Below are 16,996 nucleotides of genomic sequence, written 5' to 3' on the forward strand. Positions count from 1 at the left end.
TCGAAAAGGTTGAGCTCATAATCTTTGAATGCAAAGGAAAACTAGACGTGGAATATCAAATATGAACCTTCTCCCAGTCGTGTTCAAAAGTATACAAAATTGTCTGCCGTGGAACACAAGCAATAACTAGGATGGAAGGGCCGATTTTCGTATACAGAATATCAATAATGAGCTGTGTCTGTTCATTGTAAAGAAGTAATTGAATTCATGTAGAAATTTCCTTTAGTGGGATGTATTTTGACAGTTTCTGTTTTCCAAAACATGTTGCAAAGTGTACAAAATATGAGTACAATTAAACACGAGTCACAACTGTAAGAGAAGGGGCTAATTCTTTGCTAACAGAATATCACATATGAAGATTTTCCTGTTTATTTTGAAGAATCGAAAAATTACCTTTGTATGTGCTTTGATGGTTTCTATATATTTTCGCATCATACTCCAAAGTGTACAAAACTGTCCATCATGGAATACAAGCCATAACTGTGACAGAAGGGCTAATTTTCGCCAATAGAGTATCAATTATGAGTTTGGTCTGTTCATTTTGATTTTGATAGAAGTGAATAATCAAGAAATTTCCTCTGATAAGTAATTAGTTTGATATTTCCATCTTTTTTCCCCCATGTTCCAAAGTGTTCAAATTGTCTATCGTGGAACACCAAGCCATAACTATAAGGGAAGGGCTAATTTTATGCTTACAGCATATTAAATATGAAGCGTTTTGTATTTATTTTGGGCAAGTAATATCCCATTTACAAGAGCTTATCAGGACAAATATTCTCTTATGCTGCATCAAACATATTGCATATTTAACCAACTGTTCCAATTAGTCACATGAATCTGGAAGAACTCAACTGAACTTGATGAAACTTACTATGTATCTTGATGAGACAATGGTATAGTAGTCAGTGAACTATAATATGCATTTTTATGTCAGCTAATGTGATTTGTATATTTAATGAACTTTTGCCACACACGGACATTAAACTGAAAGGTCGTGATCACACCAGATACAACTTACTACAGTATATGTATAGATATTACGATGATATGACATATATGAACGACTTTTAGCAGTTTTTCCTGTTATTTATTTATTTGAATGTGCATATTTGCCAAACTGCCCAAATTAGTGATATTTAACTGGAAACACTTGACCAAAGTTGATGAAAGTGCTATGTATTAATGATATAGATATATAAAAGTAGTGAAAGACATTTTGCATTTTCACGTCAACTTATATGTATATATAACTTTAATATCGAATATGAATTCATGACTTGGCATATAAAACGTTAAGGACTTGATCAACGACAATTAAACTTGCTTCATAATTCGATGACTCAATGATATGAAAGCTGCAACACAAGAAATTTAGCATTTTCATTTCAGCCGATTACTAATTTATTTACTGAATGATATTTCCAATTCAAACTGTTTTTGATGAATTTTGCTTTTAATGGAAAAACAAGACAACCCTACATCACACAGTGAGCGTCAGCCCAAAACTTATATGTGGAATAATCCAGCTGGACTAAAATTTCTTACATACACTCCACTGATGTGTGTATTGAATCAGATGACAGGGTGTACGACAGGGCATTCTGTACACGCTATACCTCCGACGTCTCTCATACAGTTCAACTACAAATGATGTGCAGTAAAATAAGACAACTAACAAAATACCAACATTTGCATCTGAGACATTAACTCCGTTATGCTGTTTACTCTGATAAAAATAAATTTTGTTAATAACCCTACAACTGAAGTAACATCTTTCTGTGTTTCTGCACGAAAACCGTCAACAAATGACAAACGTACCAACTGTTATAAATTGATCATTTCTTTTTTGACTTTATTCAATTTTAAGATGCAGGCAAGATACCTTCTTTACTGTTGAACAAGTTTCCATCATGAAATTGTAATACATTTGCGCACGTTAGTTTTTTATTTTAAAAGCTTTTCATCTTTTCTGAAGACATAATGCTCATTGAAAATACAGTCTATGTTTCCTATATTCTTTTAAAATTGACAGCAGACGGCATGAAGCTCGGTTCATGTTATGAATGCATGTAGCTCAGGCACCATACATTGTTCCTCTTTTATTTTCCCTTTCTATAGTATTTTTTGGAGTCTTTTTCGAATTCTCACACGTAAAGTCTTTCATAGTAACCTATTCGGCAGAATCATCATCACCTTCTCGTAGCCATGTCAGGAATGCAGCGACTGACTTGAGTGCAACACCTTTCCCAAGCTGTTCATTCGGATCATCACTTTTCTCCCATGCATAGAAAGCCTCTTCTGAGATCACGTCTTCATCATAAAGCTTATCAAAAAATATACGCAGTAAACCTGTGAAGAAAGGTAAAATTGTAAGGTCAGTGACAGCCAGCCCAAGGTTAACTAAAAGTAAGCTTAAAGTTGATTGGACAAGCGTATCACATGATTAGCCATGATGTTGAAGTCACATGTTCAAGATGAAGTGCAAGAAGTGCAAGCCAAACATATATGGCCCACCATTTGAGGATGTGAGTTTACTTACTTTGTGGACCATTTAATTTATAATTTAAGGCTTATAACGCATACAAAGCCTGTAATTCCAGCTTCTCATCATTATCTAAATATTTGTTTAGGACCGCTGCTCTGTTTCTGACTTCATTGGATTGACAGCGACAGGACCTTCCCTCTCCTGTAACTCAAATAATACAAAATGCGAATTTTGAAAAGACTACAAAGAGGGAGCAGAAGTAATACCTGGACTACTTGATACAGGATTGCGGCTAGACAGAGAAGAATAATCTCCCACCGTTTCACCTCAATCTAACTCATAATATTTCATTTATCATAACTGACAGAAATTAATGAATTGATGATATTTTTAATGTTCATTATAAAGCAAGGACATGACAAAGTACACATCAAATGAGAAAAACATGCGAAAGGAAAGTAGATGTCGATGACACAAAAAACAGTGACTGGTGCCATGGTGACAAAAAGCCATATTGGATCAAGTAACAAAACAAGTTGGTTGTAATGCAATATTTTGAATGATGCAAACTAGAGTTACGCCTGACAAAACTAGCGATCTCGGAAAACGATTCTTGACAAATTAATCCTTTGCACACATAAACATTGTGCAGATCTAGGAGTTATAGCTCTCTCTATAAGCATTTTTGTACCAACTCACCTGACACTGCACTTTGGCACACTGCTGTCATCAAGACTCTAATAAAATCACTGTCTTTTCTTCTATCCTTTACTACATTGGCCTTAAAAAACAAAATTGACTGGAGCATGTATTACTCAGTTTGATGGTACAATTATGGATGAACAATACATGATTCCTCCAGGATGTGTGCATGATTACCACATTGTTGAAATCGGTCTGCCCCTTGGAGAAGGTACTATTTTAAAAATTCATCCCTGTATTGCACGATATATTGAATGTTTAACCATATCTTTTGAGCAGTTTCAGGCACCACTTTTAAGCTAGAGTTCAAATTTGTTGTGGGCTTGCTACGTCTTTAAGTCAATGGTGTCAATGATAATATGCATGAAACCGATGACAGTTTGCCAAATTAATGGACAAGTTTGTGGATAACTCTAAATTGTTTATCAAGTAATCTGTCGATGAATTACTTTACATGTTGAAAGTAATGACCTTGACTTAATTCATTAAGAAATTTAGCACAACACATAAGTGGAATGAAATGTAAGCTTACACAATAGACAAAACAAGGCACCTTAAAAACACTTTCCCATTTTGCTGTGATTTTAGGTAACCCCATTTGTACGTCAATAAAGCCATTACGGTGAGTGTAATCAAAACGCGCAAGTATGGAATGTACACAGCAATTACAAATCTAAAAAAGAAAGAAATATGCAAATTAGAACTTAGATTTACAAGCATTGGGGAAATTGTTTACAATAAAACTCAGAATTGTACTGTCATTACCCATTTCATGATGGAAGCCATAAGCTCCAGCATGAAATACAAAAAGAGAAAATTCGTCCGAACTTACCTCAATCCAGTCGAAAATCTTGCTATTTGAAGCTTTTCTGAGCAGTAAATGTTCTAAGTGTCCTTGAATCTCGCTCATTGGCATTCCCTCAGTAGAAGTTTGATTGGTAACACTGCTTGAATTTGGGGCGGTAAACAGCAAACCCTATAAAAACATACTCAAACAAGGTAACATGCACTGATAGACATGGATTTGAATTGATAAACTGATAACTCATTTGCATATTTAATGGACTTTCCTAATTAAGGATATATCTGAAAAGACTTGATCAAAGTTGACAAAACATAGCATGTACATTGAAGATACTATGGTAAAATATTATTGAAAGTCATTAATATATTTACACCAGATAGTTACTAATTTGCATATATAACTGGCTCTCCCAATTAGGGACATAAGACTGGAAGGACTCTACAAGAGGTTTTGAAACTGACTAAGCATATTGACGAGACAATTATATTATATTAGTGAAAGATTATTTGCATTTTCATGTCAGCTAATTTACAATGTGCATATCTAATGAGCTTTCACTGTTTGGACGAAGGTAATTACACCTGCTATATAAAGTGGTGATACAATCACAGCAATCAAAGAAATTTAACTTTTATTTCAGCCAATTACATATTTGTGTACTTAATGACCTTTTGGATTAATCTGTGGTAAATATTGTTCATGATATCAATCATAGCACTTTCAATGAAGTTGCAAACATGTAGCAAAAGTTTAAATTTACACGTACACACAACATACGGCAATATATACTGAAACACAGGGGCATTTTTCGTTCATCTTTGGTTCATTATTTTTCAAATTAGGTATGAAAATTTATTATCCGATCACTCAAAGTCTTGTTTGTTAAGTTTATTTAAATCTTCTACATAATCAAATAGTTTTCTTAAGTCAGAAAAGCGACACCATAAATGCTTCCTTTAACTTCATTGACCTTTCCACCAAGTCACAGCTATTTAACGAAGCTTGCACCGCATGTGAGTCTGTCTAAATACACGCAAATTGTAGTTCGGTCAACAAATTGCTACTAGTATTTTCAAGGCAGTTTGTCTCTATTATTGCATAATACTTAAAGACGATTTTGCGAGATAGATGGCATTTGATACTCCTCTATTGTTACGTGTATGAGATTAATGGCACTTCTGTGGTGTATTCACCAGATCATTGTTAAAACTCTGTTGATATGACGTTTTTGCAATGTGTACATTTATATTTGTTGTAGATATGTTATCTCAAAATATATTATGTTCAGATAGCTGTCTTATATTCACATAAACATCACTTGTAAATTTAGAACATATTTTATACATACACCTCACCAATCTTCCAAAGTATAGAGTAGAAACCATTGATGTCCACCATGTTCATAATGCCCGTTTCAACTTCAAAGGGAGGTATGTGTAACTTTTGAGGATTTTATCACAATTTTTTTGTATAATCATAATGTTAACTACAGGTTCTGCTCCCCATAGCATGCTGAGATACATATTATTCAGCTTGTCAGCTTTAGTCTGTGTTGTGTGAGCATTGTTGTCGGTGATAAGTGAATTCTGGTCCGGACTAGAATTCAGATGCAAACAATAACAATGCATTTTACACATATAGACGCTGTGTTGTCAAGCTAACTAGTACACGTTTCAATGCGCATTTGGCAGTTCAATAAGACATAGCAATTGACAAAACACATATCACGAAATTTAATATCATCAGTTATTGCTACCGGCCCTTTATCATTTGACTGTTATATTCTTACCTCGGTCGAACTTCCTGCAGAATAAACTCTCATCAATTTGGGTGTTCCAGACAGTGGTTGACCACATACTGATACCTTCAGTTGATAATTTCCTTCTGTCGGAAAGTTCACCTTGACATGATACAACCCAACATTGCTTGTTGAATTCTCGACTGGTAGTACCTTACTGTGAAGTACCGGTACATCACCAACGTCATCGACGGCAATAAGCTCCGCATCTACATATGGGGCAGCTGCGACACTACATCCTTTGCTGTCTCTTGTCCAAATATTCAGAATGTGTTCTTCTCCGACTTTCAGGATTTCGATATTTAATCCATCAAGTTCACTCATGTGGCCTACAGCAGATGAAGTTTGGACTTCGCCGAATTCGTCACCGGAACAACTCGCGTTTCCTTTGAAATCCAAGCAACTATTTTCTTCCAAGTCTGTGATCACATTTTTTGTCAAGATATTTTGAATTTGTTGTTTCATTTCATCTTTCATAAGAAGAAACTGTGCAGAACTTGCATAGTTTATTTGCATCTCTGCAAATTCACGGGTGTTACTCAAAGACTCTTCTCTCCTCTCCAAATTGTGTATTTGACTTTGCAGAACTGCGCTTTTCGTGTCGAAAACTTTTCGATAGGTTTTCTTCATTTCCTTTTGCATTTCCCGCGCATTTTGTATGATTTTATCGACATGTGCGTCTATTTTTTCCATTCCTCTTTTAGCATTTTCCGCAAGCTGTAAGAGTGCGTGTCCGACAGCGTTTCGCGCAGCTGATGTTCGTTTTCTGTTTTGGTCGAGTTTCTGTACAAAGTCTCTGAAATCCTCTTTCGCTATGACGGCAGCCTTGTCTACAGACACGTATTGATGTGTTGGGTTCGGGTGTTCAGTCAATGCGCATTTTATACACACGCACATTTCACACGTTTTACAGAACACCTCAATGGCTGTGTCGCTGTGCTTCTCGCAATATGTTTCTGGTTGTTCGATAGTCGGGTTCGTGAGTTTTTCTGTCTCGAAATCTTCGATAGTCATAATTCTGTGTCTCCGTGTCAGCTTGCCCTTGCTGTGAACAGTGCTGCAGCGCCCACACAGGTATTGAGAACATTGTATACACCGATTGTCGGCGTTCTTACTTGAACATGTTTCACATGATACACCTTGACCTTGGCTTTCAACAGCTTTGCATTTCAAACGATCGATGTAGTCGAAGAAGTGAGAGATTACTCTGTTCGTTGGCAATCCCTTAACGCCTCCTACAGGCAAACTTACGTGTTGTCGACAACAAGGACAAACCAATCTACCATGGTTTGTCTGTACCCACCGTTCAAGACAATGCTCACAAAAGCTATGTTGACAGGACAGGAGTTTGGGTGTCTTATAAACTTCGAAACACAGTTGACATGTAAGCATTTCCTCTTTCAGAGACTTGTGGTCATCGTCATCGGAATCGCCCATCTTTCTGTTGATCGCCAGTTCAAAACTTTAAAAGTAAGCCTACTGGAAACTGACAAGTCTCACTTTCTCAGAGTTTCTGTCAGGCGTACTTAAGCGCAGTAGGTTCAATAAAATCACGCGATTAAACCGTAGCCCCTTGGCATTTGAACTTCCGAAGATGAGTTTGTCGGGTAAACACTTGCTAAATTTATGTAAGAATGTTGATCTACACATTGTCAATTGTAGAACAGCCAATGACAAGTCAGGAAATATGTGACCGCAAATTGGTATATTGTTGTAACAGCCAATGACAAGTCAGGGAATTCTATATGTGTGACCGCAAATGGGTAGAGTGTTGTTGATTATGTAAGGATTCCTTCACATATGTCCTCTGATGTCAGTAATTTTGAAGTTTTGTCAAGAGTCGATTCCGACCACTTTCCGATTTATTTCAGATTCAGTGTCTTAACGCTCCAAGTAATGTGAAACAGTGTACTCATAACCCCACTGTCAAATGTGTTCGCTTCTACATTTCTGAAAAATGTTTGAAAAACTTAAAGACAAATCTTACTTCCTGCCTTCAGGACTGCGTATTCTTGAAGACTCACAAAGGAACATTACAAATACATCCTTCGCTATTGGCAAAGTGAATGAAGCACTTAAAACAGCTGGTGTAGATGGATATGATCAGTATAATCATGGCAGTGACGGTTCATCAGATCAGCCATCTTGGTTTGATGCTTCTTGTCCAGAAGCATTCATGATAAATTGAAATTATTCAGAAAAATGCTTCAACAGACACTTTAAATGATTACAAAGTTGTAAGGAAACAATTTAAACAGACTAGTAAACTGTCAAAGAAAAAAATTCCATAGTCGATTAGGAGACTTTACAGAAGGTTGATTTAAAAAATGCTGGAGAATTTTGGTCAATTTTAATATCTGTAATGGACTGTAAAGATAATAAACCTGATGACATCAGTATTCAAAAATAGTATGACTATTTCAGTACATTGTACAAGGAATGTTGTGAGACAGAATCAGGTGATTTGGATGTTCTGTGTACAGTAGAGGAAACCATCGATCAGATTTCAAGTGAAAGCGGATCAAGTTAACGAGGAAGATGTCTTGGAAAATATTTTAAAGATCCAGTAACTGTACTAAAAGAAAATGTTATCAATAAAACAACTTAAATACAAGAAAAGATCAAATAACTGAGAATGAAGTGTTGCAGTGTTTAAAGGGATTAAAAACGGGTAAAGCTCCAGGTCCAGATGGAATTTCAAATGAATTTTATAAATATGTATCTGAAGCTATTTTACCAATACTTTTGGAGCTTTTCAACAGTATTATTAGGTCCGGGTCTTCCCCCAAGAATGGACCATCGCTATAGTAATCCCTCTCCACAAAAAGGGTGACAAAAGAGATGTTAATAATTATCGTGGCATTTTCCTTCTCAATGTATTAGGGGAAATATTCACGTCAAATGAACGTTGAATTCACTTTCAAATGAACGTCTAACAAAATGATCCAATCAAACAAATTATCTCAGATTGTCAAGCGGGCTTCAAAAAAGGGCACAATACTATCCATACTACAAAGTACCTTAGTATCAGACGAAGTAAATTATAATGCCTCTAATAACATCATTTTTCCAATACAAAACTAGCTATATCTGTGCATTTATATGTGCTTGGCAATTGACATGAATGTACTTGGCTTGAGTTGGCAGATTAGAAGTGCACAACAAATGTGATGTTGGAATTTCATCAAGAACTATCAATTCACTACGCATTGGAGTCCAACATAGTCACAGTTCATGTCTCCTCAAAATAGGTTTACTATAAACTTGAGGGTAGTATATTTCTGGTAAAGCAAAACCTGTAGTGAATCATATGAAAAAAAGATATTAACTGGAAATGCTCCTGCGTTTCAATATATATCACAGTTGTCTGTAAATTGACACTTTTCTTTGACATTATCATTCCCGTAATAACCTGATTGAGTTAGCTAAAGCTGATAAAATTTGGTGTATACATTGAAGATACTGTGATATAACAGTAATAAATGTCGTTTAGCATATTTACATCAGCTGATTTAATTACTATTTTGCATGTTTAACAAACTTTCATAATTACGGATCTCCTTGACTGGGATTGAGATGACCAAAGTTGACAAAACTTGCTATGAGAATTGAGAAACTATCATATAATATAGTGAAAGTCGTTTAGAATTTTACATCAGCTAATAACTAATTTAAATATTTATCAAACTTTTGTAATTTAGGAATCTACCGTATATATTTGGATAAAGTTGACCAAAGTTTATAAAACATGTTAATTGAAGATACTTAACAAATGATACCCCCTTCCATTCCATAATGGACAAAAGCATACTTTGCATGGCAAAATGTACGAGGCAAAACCCAGTATATAAGGTTTGCTGGAGTCCATCATGGGCTTGGAGGAGTACATTATTGCTATTATTTTATAGTTTTAGCAATGCCAGGGAATTTATATGTAGATTTAGAAAACATCTGGGACCACAATATGGATAATCGGATGCATAATTGTCATTACAATCTTAGGGACGATGTCACATTGACAAAGCTGTAATATAATATGCTACAACATTACTGAGTAGTAAAAGAAATTTTGCATGTCCATGTCAGCTATGATTAGCAACTTTCGTGCTTTATGAGATTTCACAATTTGGCATATTAAACTTGAGGACTTGATCAAAGAAAATTAAACTTGCTCCATACTTGGTGACACAATGATATGAAAGCATTAAAAGATATTTTGTATTTTGCACTTTGACAAAGATGTAGTTGGGGTTGATCCCTTCCTTGTGAATTTACAATACTCACTGCTCATTATCAACTACTTTTGCCACGATCAGATACAAATCTTTTCCCTAAAGCCGGGTTGATTTCCACAACTACTAAGTTCATATTTTCTAGGAAGGCAGAAAACTGGAAAATTTCAAAAATTGACAAAATAATTATCATTGCAGATTGATTTAAGCTTATTGCTGCCCTAATAAATCGTTAGCTGAACGTAAATAATTGTAGCCTTAATACTTCTTGCATTGATCAGAGATTATACAAGTCAATATAAATGACACAGTCCCCGCATGTAAGTTAGGTGATGTGATCAGATGTAACTGAATTCAAGTCAATTCAGGAATTAGAATATGTGACTGGTAGTCATAGCTACATGCCATAGCACCTTGTGTTTGTGTCAAGTTTGAATGAAATTGGTCTTATTTGAAACTGGTGTGCATTAATGCCAAAGTGTTTTTCCTGATGCCAAGTTTGAGACAAATTGGTACAACGGTTCCAGACTGATGCCACACACATTATGTACAGATAGACAGAACCCTATCTATAAGTCCCCCTTGCTGACTTAATGCGGTCAAGCCATGTCTTCAGAAGTAATGGTTTTTGAAGGACATATAAAAAAATAGCGTCAATGACACTGTAGCTCCCATCCTGGACTATTTAGTGTTTGTTCTCTGGTCAGATATTTGAACATGTGTGAAAGGGATAAAGTGCATGAAGTGAAAATACTTAAATGAAATGTACTGGAGACAGTGAAATGTGTTTAATGTAATTATTCAGAATATAAAATGGAAAAAATACAGAATTAGATATATCGAATACTGTGATACAACCATTAACTCAACAAGTCATTTACAATGACATAGTCCCCACTTGTAATAGGAGTATTAGTCTTGATGGGGCAGGAAAATGTGGCCATTAAGAAGTATCACTGGAGTGTATATGTTGAGATCTATGGGCACATAGGTCTATGTCGTTGTTCCCAAATTGAAACACATGAGGCATGTCTAAGTTATGGTTCTAAATCGGGAAAAAAGATCAGACCTCTAGCAGTATTGGCCAGCCAAGAAATACATATGCGCATTATAAATGAGGTACAAGATGTGACATCTTAAGGTCTAATATCCTATCAAAATTGGAGGGTATAAAACTTGTGGTTACTGAAATATGCATATATATGTTAATCAAGGTCAAAGGTCATCGAGGTCACATGACATTTTGAAAAAAAAAATTATATTGCTAATTAATCCCTATATGCCAAAAAATCAGATCTCTAGCTCTATTCGCTTGCCCAGAATTAGATGTGTACATAATTAATGAGGTAAAGCGTGTGTTGTCATAAGGTCTCCCATCCTACTAAATACAAAGGACATAGCACTTGTGGTTACTTATTTATTGACATAAACATATATTTAGGTAAAAGGTCATCGAGGTCACATGACATTTGGTCAAAAATTTCTCTCCTATAGTTATCCCTATATACCAAAAATCAGACATCCAGCTCTATTGGCTCGCTCAGAATGAGATATGCGCATAATTATTGAGGTACAGTATGTGGCATCATAAGGTGTCCAATCATACCAAACATGAAGGGTGTAGCACTTGTGGCTACCAAGTTATGGGAAAATATGTATATTTGAGGTCAAAGGTCATCGAGGTCATGTGACATTTTGTCAAAAAAATTGTTTTGCTAAGTTATCCCAGATACCAAAAATCAGACCTCTAGCTCTATTGGCTTGCTCAAAATTAGATATGTGCATAATTAATGAGGTACAATATGTGGCGTCATAAGCTGTCCCACCATACCATACATGAAGGGTGTAGCACTTGTGGTTACTGAGTTATGGACAAATATGTATATTTGAGGTCAAAGGTCACCGAGGTCACGTGACATTTTGTCAAAAAAATTGTATTGCTAAGTTATCCCTATATACCAAAAATCAGACCTCTAGCTCTATTGGCTTGCTCAAAATTAGATATGTGCATAATTAATGAGGTACAATATGTGGCGTCATAAGCTGTCCCACCATACCATACATGAAGGGTGTAGCACTTGTGGTTACTGAGTTATGGACAAATATGTATATTTGAGGTCAAAGGTCACCGAGGTCACGTGACATTTTGTCAAAAAAATTGTATTGCTAAGTTATCCCTATATACCAAAATCAGACCTCTAGCTCTATTGGCTTGCTCAAAATTAGATATGTGCATAATTAATGAGGTACAATATAAGGCGTCATAAGCTGTCCCACCATACCATATATGAAGGGTGGTAGCACTTGTGGTTACTGAGTTATGGACAAATATGTATATTTGAGATCAAAGGTCATCAAGGTCACATGACATTTTGTCAAAATATCCGAGATATCTGCGTGAACGGATGGACTCACGGATGGACGAACAGACGGACATGACCCAATCTATAAGCTCACTGGACTTCATCCGTGGGGACTAAAAATTGTGTCACTGCATCCTTTTGCAATATGAATACGATGAGAAACTAATTTTTTATTTTTCGTGGCCTTATACATGGGAGTCTATGGAGATCTGCCTTATACATGGGAGTCTATGGACGTGTAAACTAAAAATATGCAAATTTCACCACGATTTGCCCAAATTTGGGAAAGGTCACTCCTATGCACTTCCATACCAAGTTTCAAATCAATCGGACTTGTGGTTTCAGAGCAGGAGATTTTTTGACCAAAAATGGGAGAAAATTACAAAAAAATTCATGAAAAATAGCAAGTCCAAGATACTGACCCAAGATGTGCACAATCATTTCATGTCAGCCCAAAGTACTTACATGCTAATTTTTCATGTAATCTGCTCAGTGGTTATTGAGTTTTTTCAATTTTGACTGTTTTCACATTTTTTCACTTAATTTGCATATTTTTGGCAATGACAACTTCATTTGAACAAAATCTCATCTACAGCCCATCATCCATGTACACACCAAATATCAAGATGAAATGTACAGCGGTTTTGGAGTTTTTGATGTTGACGGACAGACATACAGACATACAGACATACATACATACATACATACATACAGACATACATACATACAGACATTTCGCTAGCCTATAAGAATAGCTTCCATTGCCATATATACATATGGCTATGGGAGCTAAAAATAGTGTCAAAATTAAAATGTACTCACATTTTGCTACACGCAGCAAGCCAGAGTGAGAGTATGCACAATATTTAATAGCTTTTATGAACCTGTATACCAAATATCAAAGCTATCAGATCAGTAGTTTTTAGATAAAAAGATTTTTGTCCAAAAATTGGGAAAATTGCAATGAAAATTTCAATACAGTTTGTACAAACTTGACTGAGGTCATCCTGGGGAACATGAATACCAACATTCGAAGCAATCGAACCAGCAGTTTCAGAGATGATTTTTTGACTAAAAACTGAACAAAATTTGCCCAAAAGTACAAACATGCAATTTTAACCCCAATTTGAACACACCTAATTAAGAATACCTAAAGGAACATGCATGCCAAGTTTCAACCCAATCTGACCAACGGTTACTGAGTTTTAGCAATTTGCAGGATTTTTCATTTATTCCCCTTATTTGCATATTTTTGATACTGACATGTTCATTTGGACAGATGCACATCTCCCCCTTGGTGCACCTGTACACCAAAAACCAAGACAGTACGTCTGCGGTTAGGAGGTTTTGATCTTAACGGATATCCATCCATCCATCCATACGTACATGCACAAAGACATGCAAATGGATGCAAATGCACTGATTCACCTTATAAGATAACCTTTCTTTGGTGTATATACATATACTGAATGCGAGCTAAAAATGCAGTCACCACGCTGGATTGTATTGTATCACAAGATGAATTAAAGTGTTTTGGATAAATCCCCTTGTTGCTTGGTCAGACGTAACATATCTTATTAAGAGTGTAATCCATACCACCACTTTGAGTGCATAGAGCCTTCAGGTAGTTCTTTCTCATATAATTTGGTTTCATTGCATTTTTTCTCAACATCTGTGAGCCCAGTTCTGCGCAATACTGTAACTTTGTTTTTGTGTAGGCACGCCACCTTGTCGTGACACTATCCATGTTTTCATACAACTACTGGACCCTTTGCATGCTCCCTGCCTTTTGCTATTTCTTTTGTTGCAGAACACATAATTTTTTGATAATCAGCAATTATTAATTTGGAAACATCTTTTATTTCAAAATGCAATGGTCTTCAGATTTCAAAAGAAGTTTACATTTGAGAGCAGTGACAAAACTCTACATGTATTGTTGCTAATACTCAAGACTTGTCACTTATTTTCAACCCCAATTGAAGCCATATTGTAGGCTGGCAGAACCACAGAGAGAAACAATTTATTTATATTGAAAACATGTGAGAAGATATCTATTGAGACATTGAGTTAACACAGCTATGGCGACCATTTTGAATATCAAATACCCAAAATGTTGGCTACATTGTTTCGTTGGTTCCAAACTTTGCACAATGACCCCCGATTTTTATTGTCGATTTGGTAAGAGAATGGTTGAAAGTCTAATTCTGCAAAGTTTGAGCAAAAGTTTAATCACTTTCAAGGCACATACTACCTTAACTTCAAACTTTATTTCAGTACAACAATTATCTTTCATGGGTTTTATCCCATTCTAGAATTATGGAAAAGGTAGTTCCTTCATTCTATCACCGTAGCAATGTTTTTTGTCTAAGTCTGATAACTTTTGCTGTTACAGGACACTAACTTTTGACCCTTTCTGAGTTCCATGAAAACAATCATGGCAAAACAAGGCAAGATTCACTTTTTTCTAAAATATTATTTAACCATCACCGAGACACACGGTGAATGATGGTCAGCCAAAAACTTGTGTGTGGAAAAATCGTGCAGGACAGTCACTACAATTTCTTCATATGTACCACTGTGTGCATTGCATCAGGTGATTGGGTGTACAAGAAGGGCATTCTGCAAATGCTAGGCCTTCACTTCTCTTATTGAATTCAACTAGAAAGGTGTAAAGCAAAACAAGTGATTGTCAATGAATTTGGCAACCATTGATGAAAACGATCATACTAGATCGTCTCACAAAATGAAGCGAGGTGCATAATGTATGACATAGGGAGTAATTCTTGTACCAAGTTTGAATGAAATCACTGGGAGAAATATGGATGAACACATGCACTCACACGCACGGACATAACCAAGTTTTTAAGTCCCGTGGACTTTGTTCATGGGGACTACCAAGATTTGCATCGCAAACATTACCTCCACTATGCAATTTACTCCGATATAAATAATTATGTTAATAACCCTATATTACTGAAGTCACATCTCTGTGTGTTCTGCAAGAAAACCATCAACAAATGACAAGCACACCAACTGTTATAAATTGATCATTTCTTTCGTGTCTTTATTCAATTTTCAGAAGCCGGCAAGATGCCTTGCTTTCTGTTAAACAAGTTTCCACTGTGAAATAGTAATACATTTGCGCACTTGTTAGTTTTATTTTCGAAGCTTTCATCTTTTCTGAAGACGTGATTCTCCACTCAATATACAGTCTGTGGTTTCTTTATTCTTTTAAAATCAACAGCAGACTGCATGTGTAGCACAGTTCACCAGGTGACATTGAAATAAAACTAGAAAGCATTTGCAAGCAAAAGCGAAGTTCCAGAGACCAGAGCAGCGGAAGAAACAAGAGAATGTGTGACAAAGATAGGTGCAGAATGAAAGAGTGCTTTGGATTTTAATGTTCAAGCACGTACCTATAGTTAGGGCTGCTAGCAGTAAAACACCATAATACAACTAAAAGCAAGGCAGTCCACAGATTACAAATGCCTACATGTACGGTAAAAACGCAACAGATACATACGGGGGCGACAACGCACGGAAATGTATATCAGACGACATTGTCGCGAGCTAGATCAATAATTTTCGCTCCGCTGACCTACGCAAACAAATCAATCGCTTGACGGGTAGCGCTGAGTTGTTGCCGTAAAGAGGCACATGGTTTACGACGATGATCAGACGAGAGGAAACATCGGACCATGGATCTATTTTTTACATCCACGATCGGACCTAGGCCGTTAAAATTGAAAACCGAGGCCACATGCATTGTCATTTTATTAAAAGCACAGACTAAAACAATTTTCATTGCAATGTCGCTGTTTTCACAAGATACTGACCGTTTGATCTTGGAAAGTTGAGCTGCTTTAATGTGCAGCCAACGCATGCCCTTGCGGTGACAGAGCTGTGTGTTACCGGCGTTAAACGGCCTCGTAGACTGATATAGGAAAAACCGCTGGTGGCTCCTCAGAAATACGGCGGGCAGTTTCTCCGCCAAAACAGCCGATTTTGAATCCAAATTTTGCATTGATCTTCGTTTTCGAGCACACCCACCTCGCCTAGGTACACGATGTGCCCAGCCGCGCTTGTAAACCTACAAAAAGCCTATTAATTTCTCTCTATGCGAGCGAAATCCGCCATTGTTATCTCATGAGCATTCGGGCGAAACAGTATAGCGCCTCGTACGGCGAGTATTTAGAGAAAAATAAAATCAAAAAGCAACAAAAAACAAAGCGAAAGAAAGCTAGAATTATTAATAGCTGAACGCAATATGATAGTCGAGCAATGGAGAATAACAAATAAATAAATAAACACGCAAGAAATGCCCGTAACACCTGTCCAGAGCTGAGCGATGACGTCATAAGCGTGTCGCAATGCATTCTGGGTAATTAAGGTAAAATTTGTGTATAGCATGTTCTATGATAGTAATACCGGAAATAGAGAAAGAAAGAAAGAAAGAAAGAAAGAAAGAAAGAAAGAAAGAAAGAAAGAAGGAAAGTGAGCAAAAACTAACAGTTCCAGAGCTGGTCTCTGGAACTAATAATTATTTTGAGCAGCAAGGGAAAACTCTCCCCAACCAAATTGACTTAGGCTGCTCGTAAGTCAAAATGTCAC

At 36.3% G+C, this 16,996-nt stretch overlaps 1 protein-coding gene across 1 annotated transcript; it reads right to left on the bottom strand.

Annotated features, from left to right (window-relative positions):
• Positions 1-1,285: 1,285 nt before the first annotated feature.
• Positions 1,286-7,232, bottom strand: LOC139137415 (tripartite motif-containing protein 2-like). Its single transcript, XM_070705481.1, has 5 exons — positions 5,782-7,232; positions 4,020-4,163; positions 3,185-3,266; positions 2,540-2,686; positions 1,286-2,349 (listed from the first exon to the last, which is right to left on the bottom strand). The coding sequence occupies exons 1-4, from the start codon at positions 7,225-7,227 to the stop codon at positions 2,571-2,573; spliced, it is 1,788 nt and encodes a 595-aa protein (XP_070561582.1). The 5' UTR covers positions 7,228-7,232; the 3' UTR covers positions 1,286-2,349; positions 2,540-2,570.
• Positions 7,233-16,996: the final 9,764 nt, after the last annotated feature.

The sequence above is a fragment of the Ptychodera flava genome, chromosome 7, assembly GCF_041260155.1.
Source record: "Ptychodera flava strain L36383 chromosome 7, AS_Pfla_20210202, whole genome shotgun sequence".
Classification (NCBI taxonomy): Eukaryota; Metazoa; Hemichordata; class Enteropneusta; family Ptychoderidae; genus Ptychodera; species Ptychodera flava.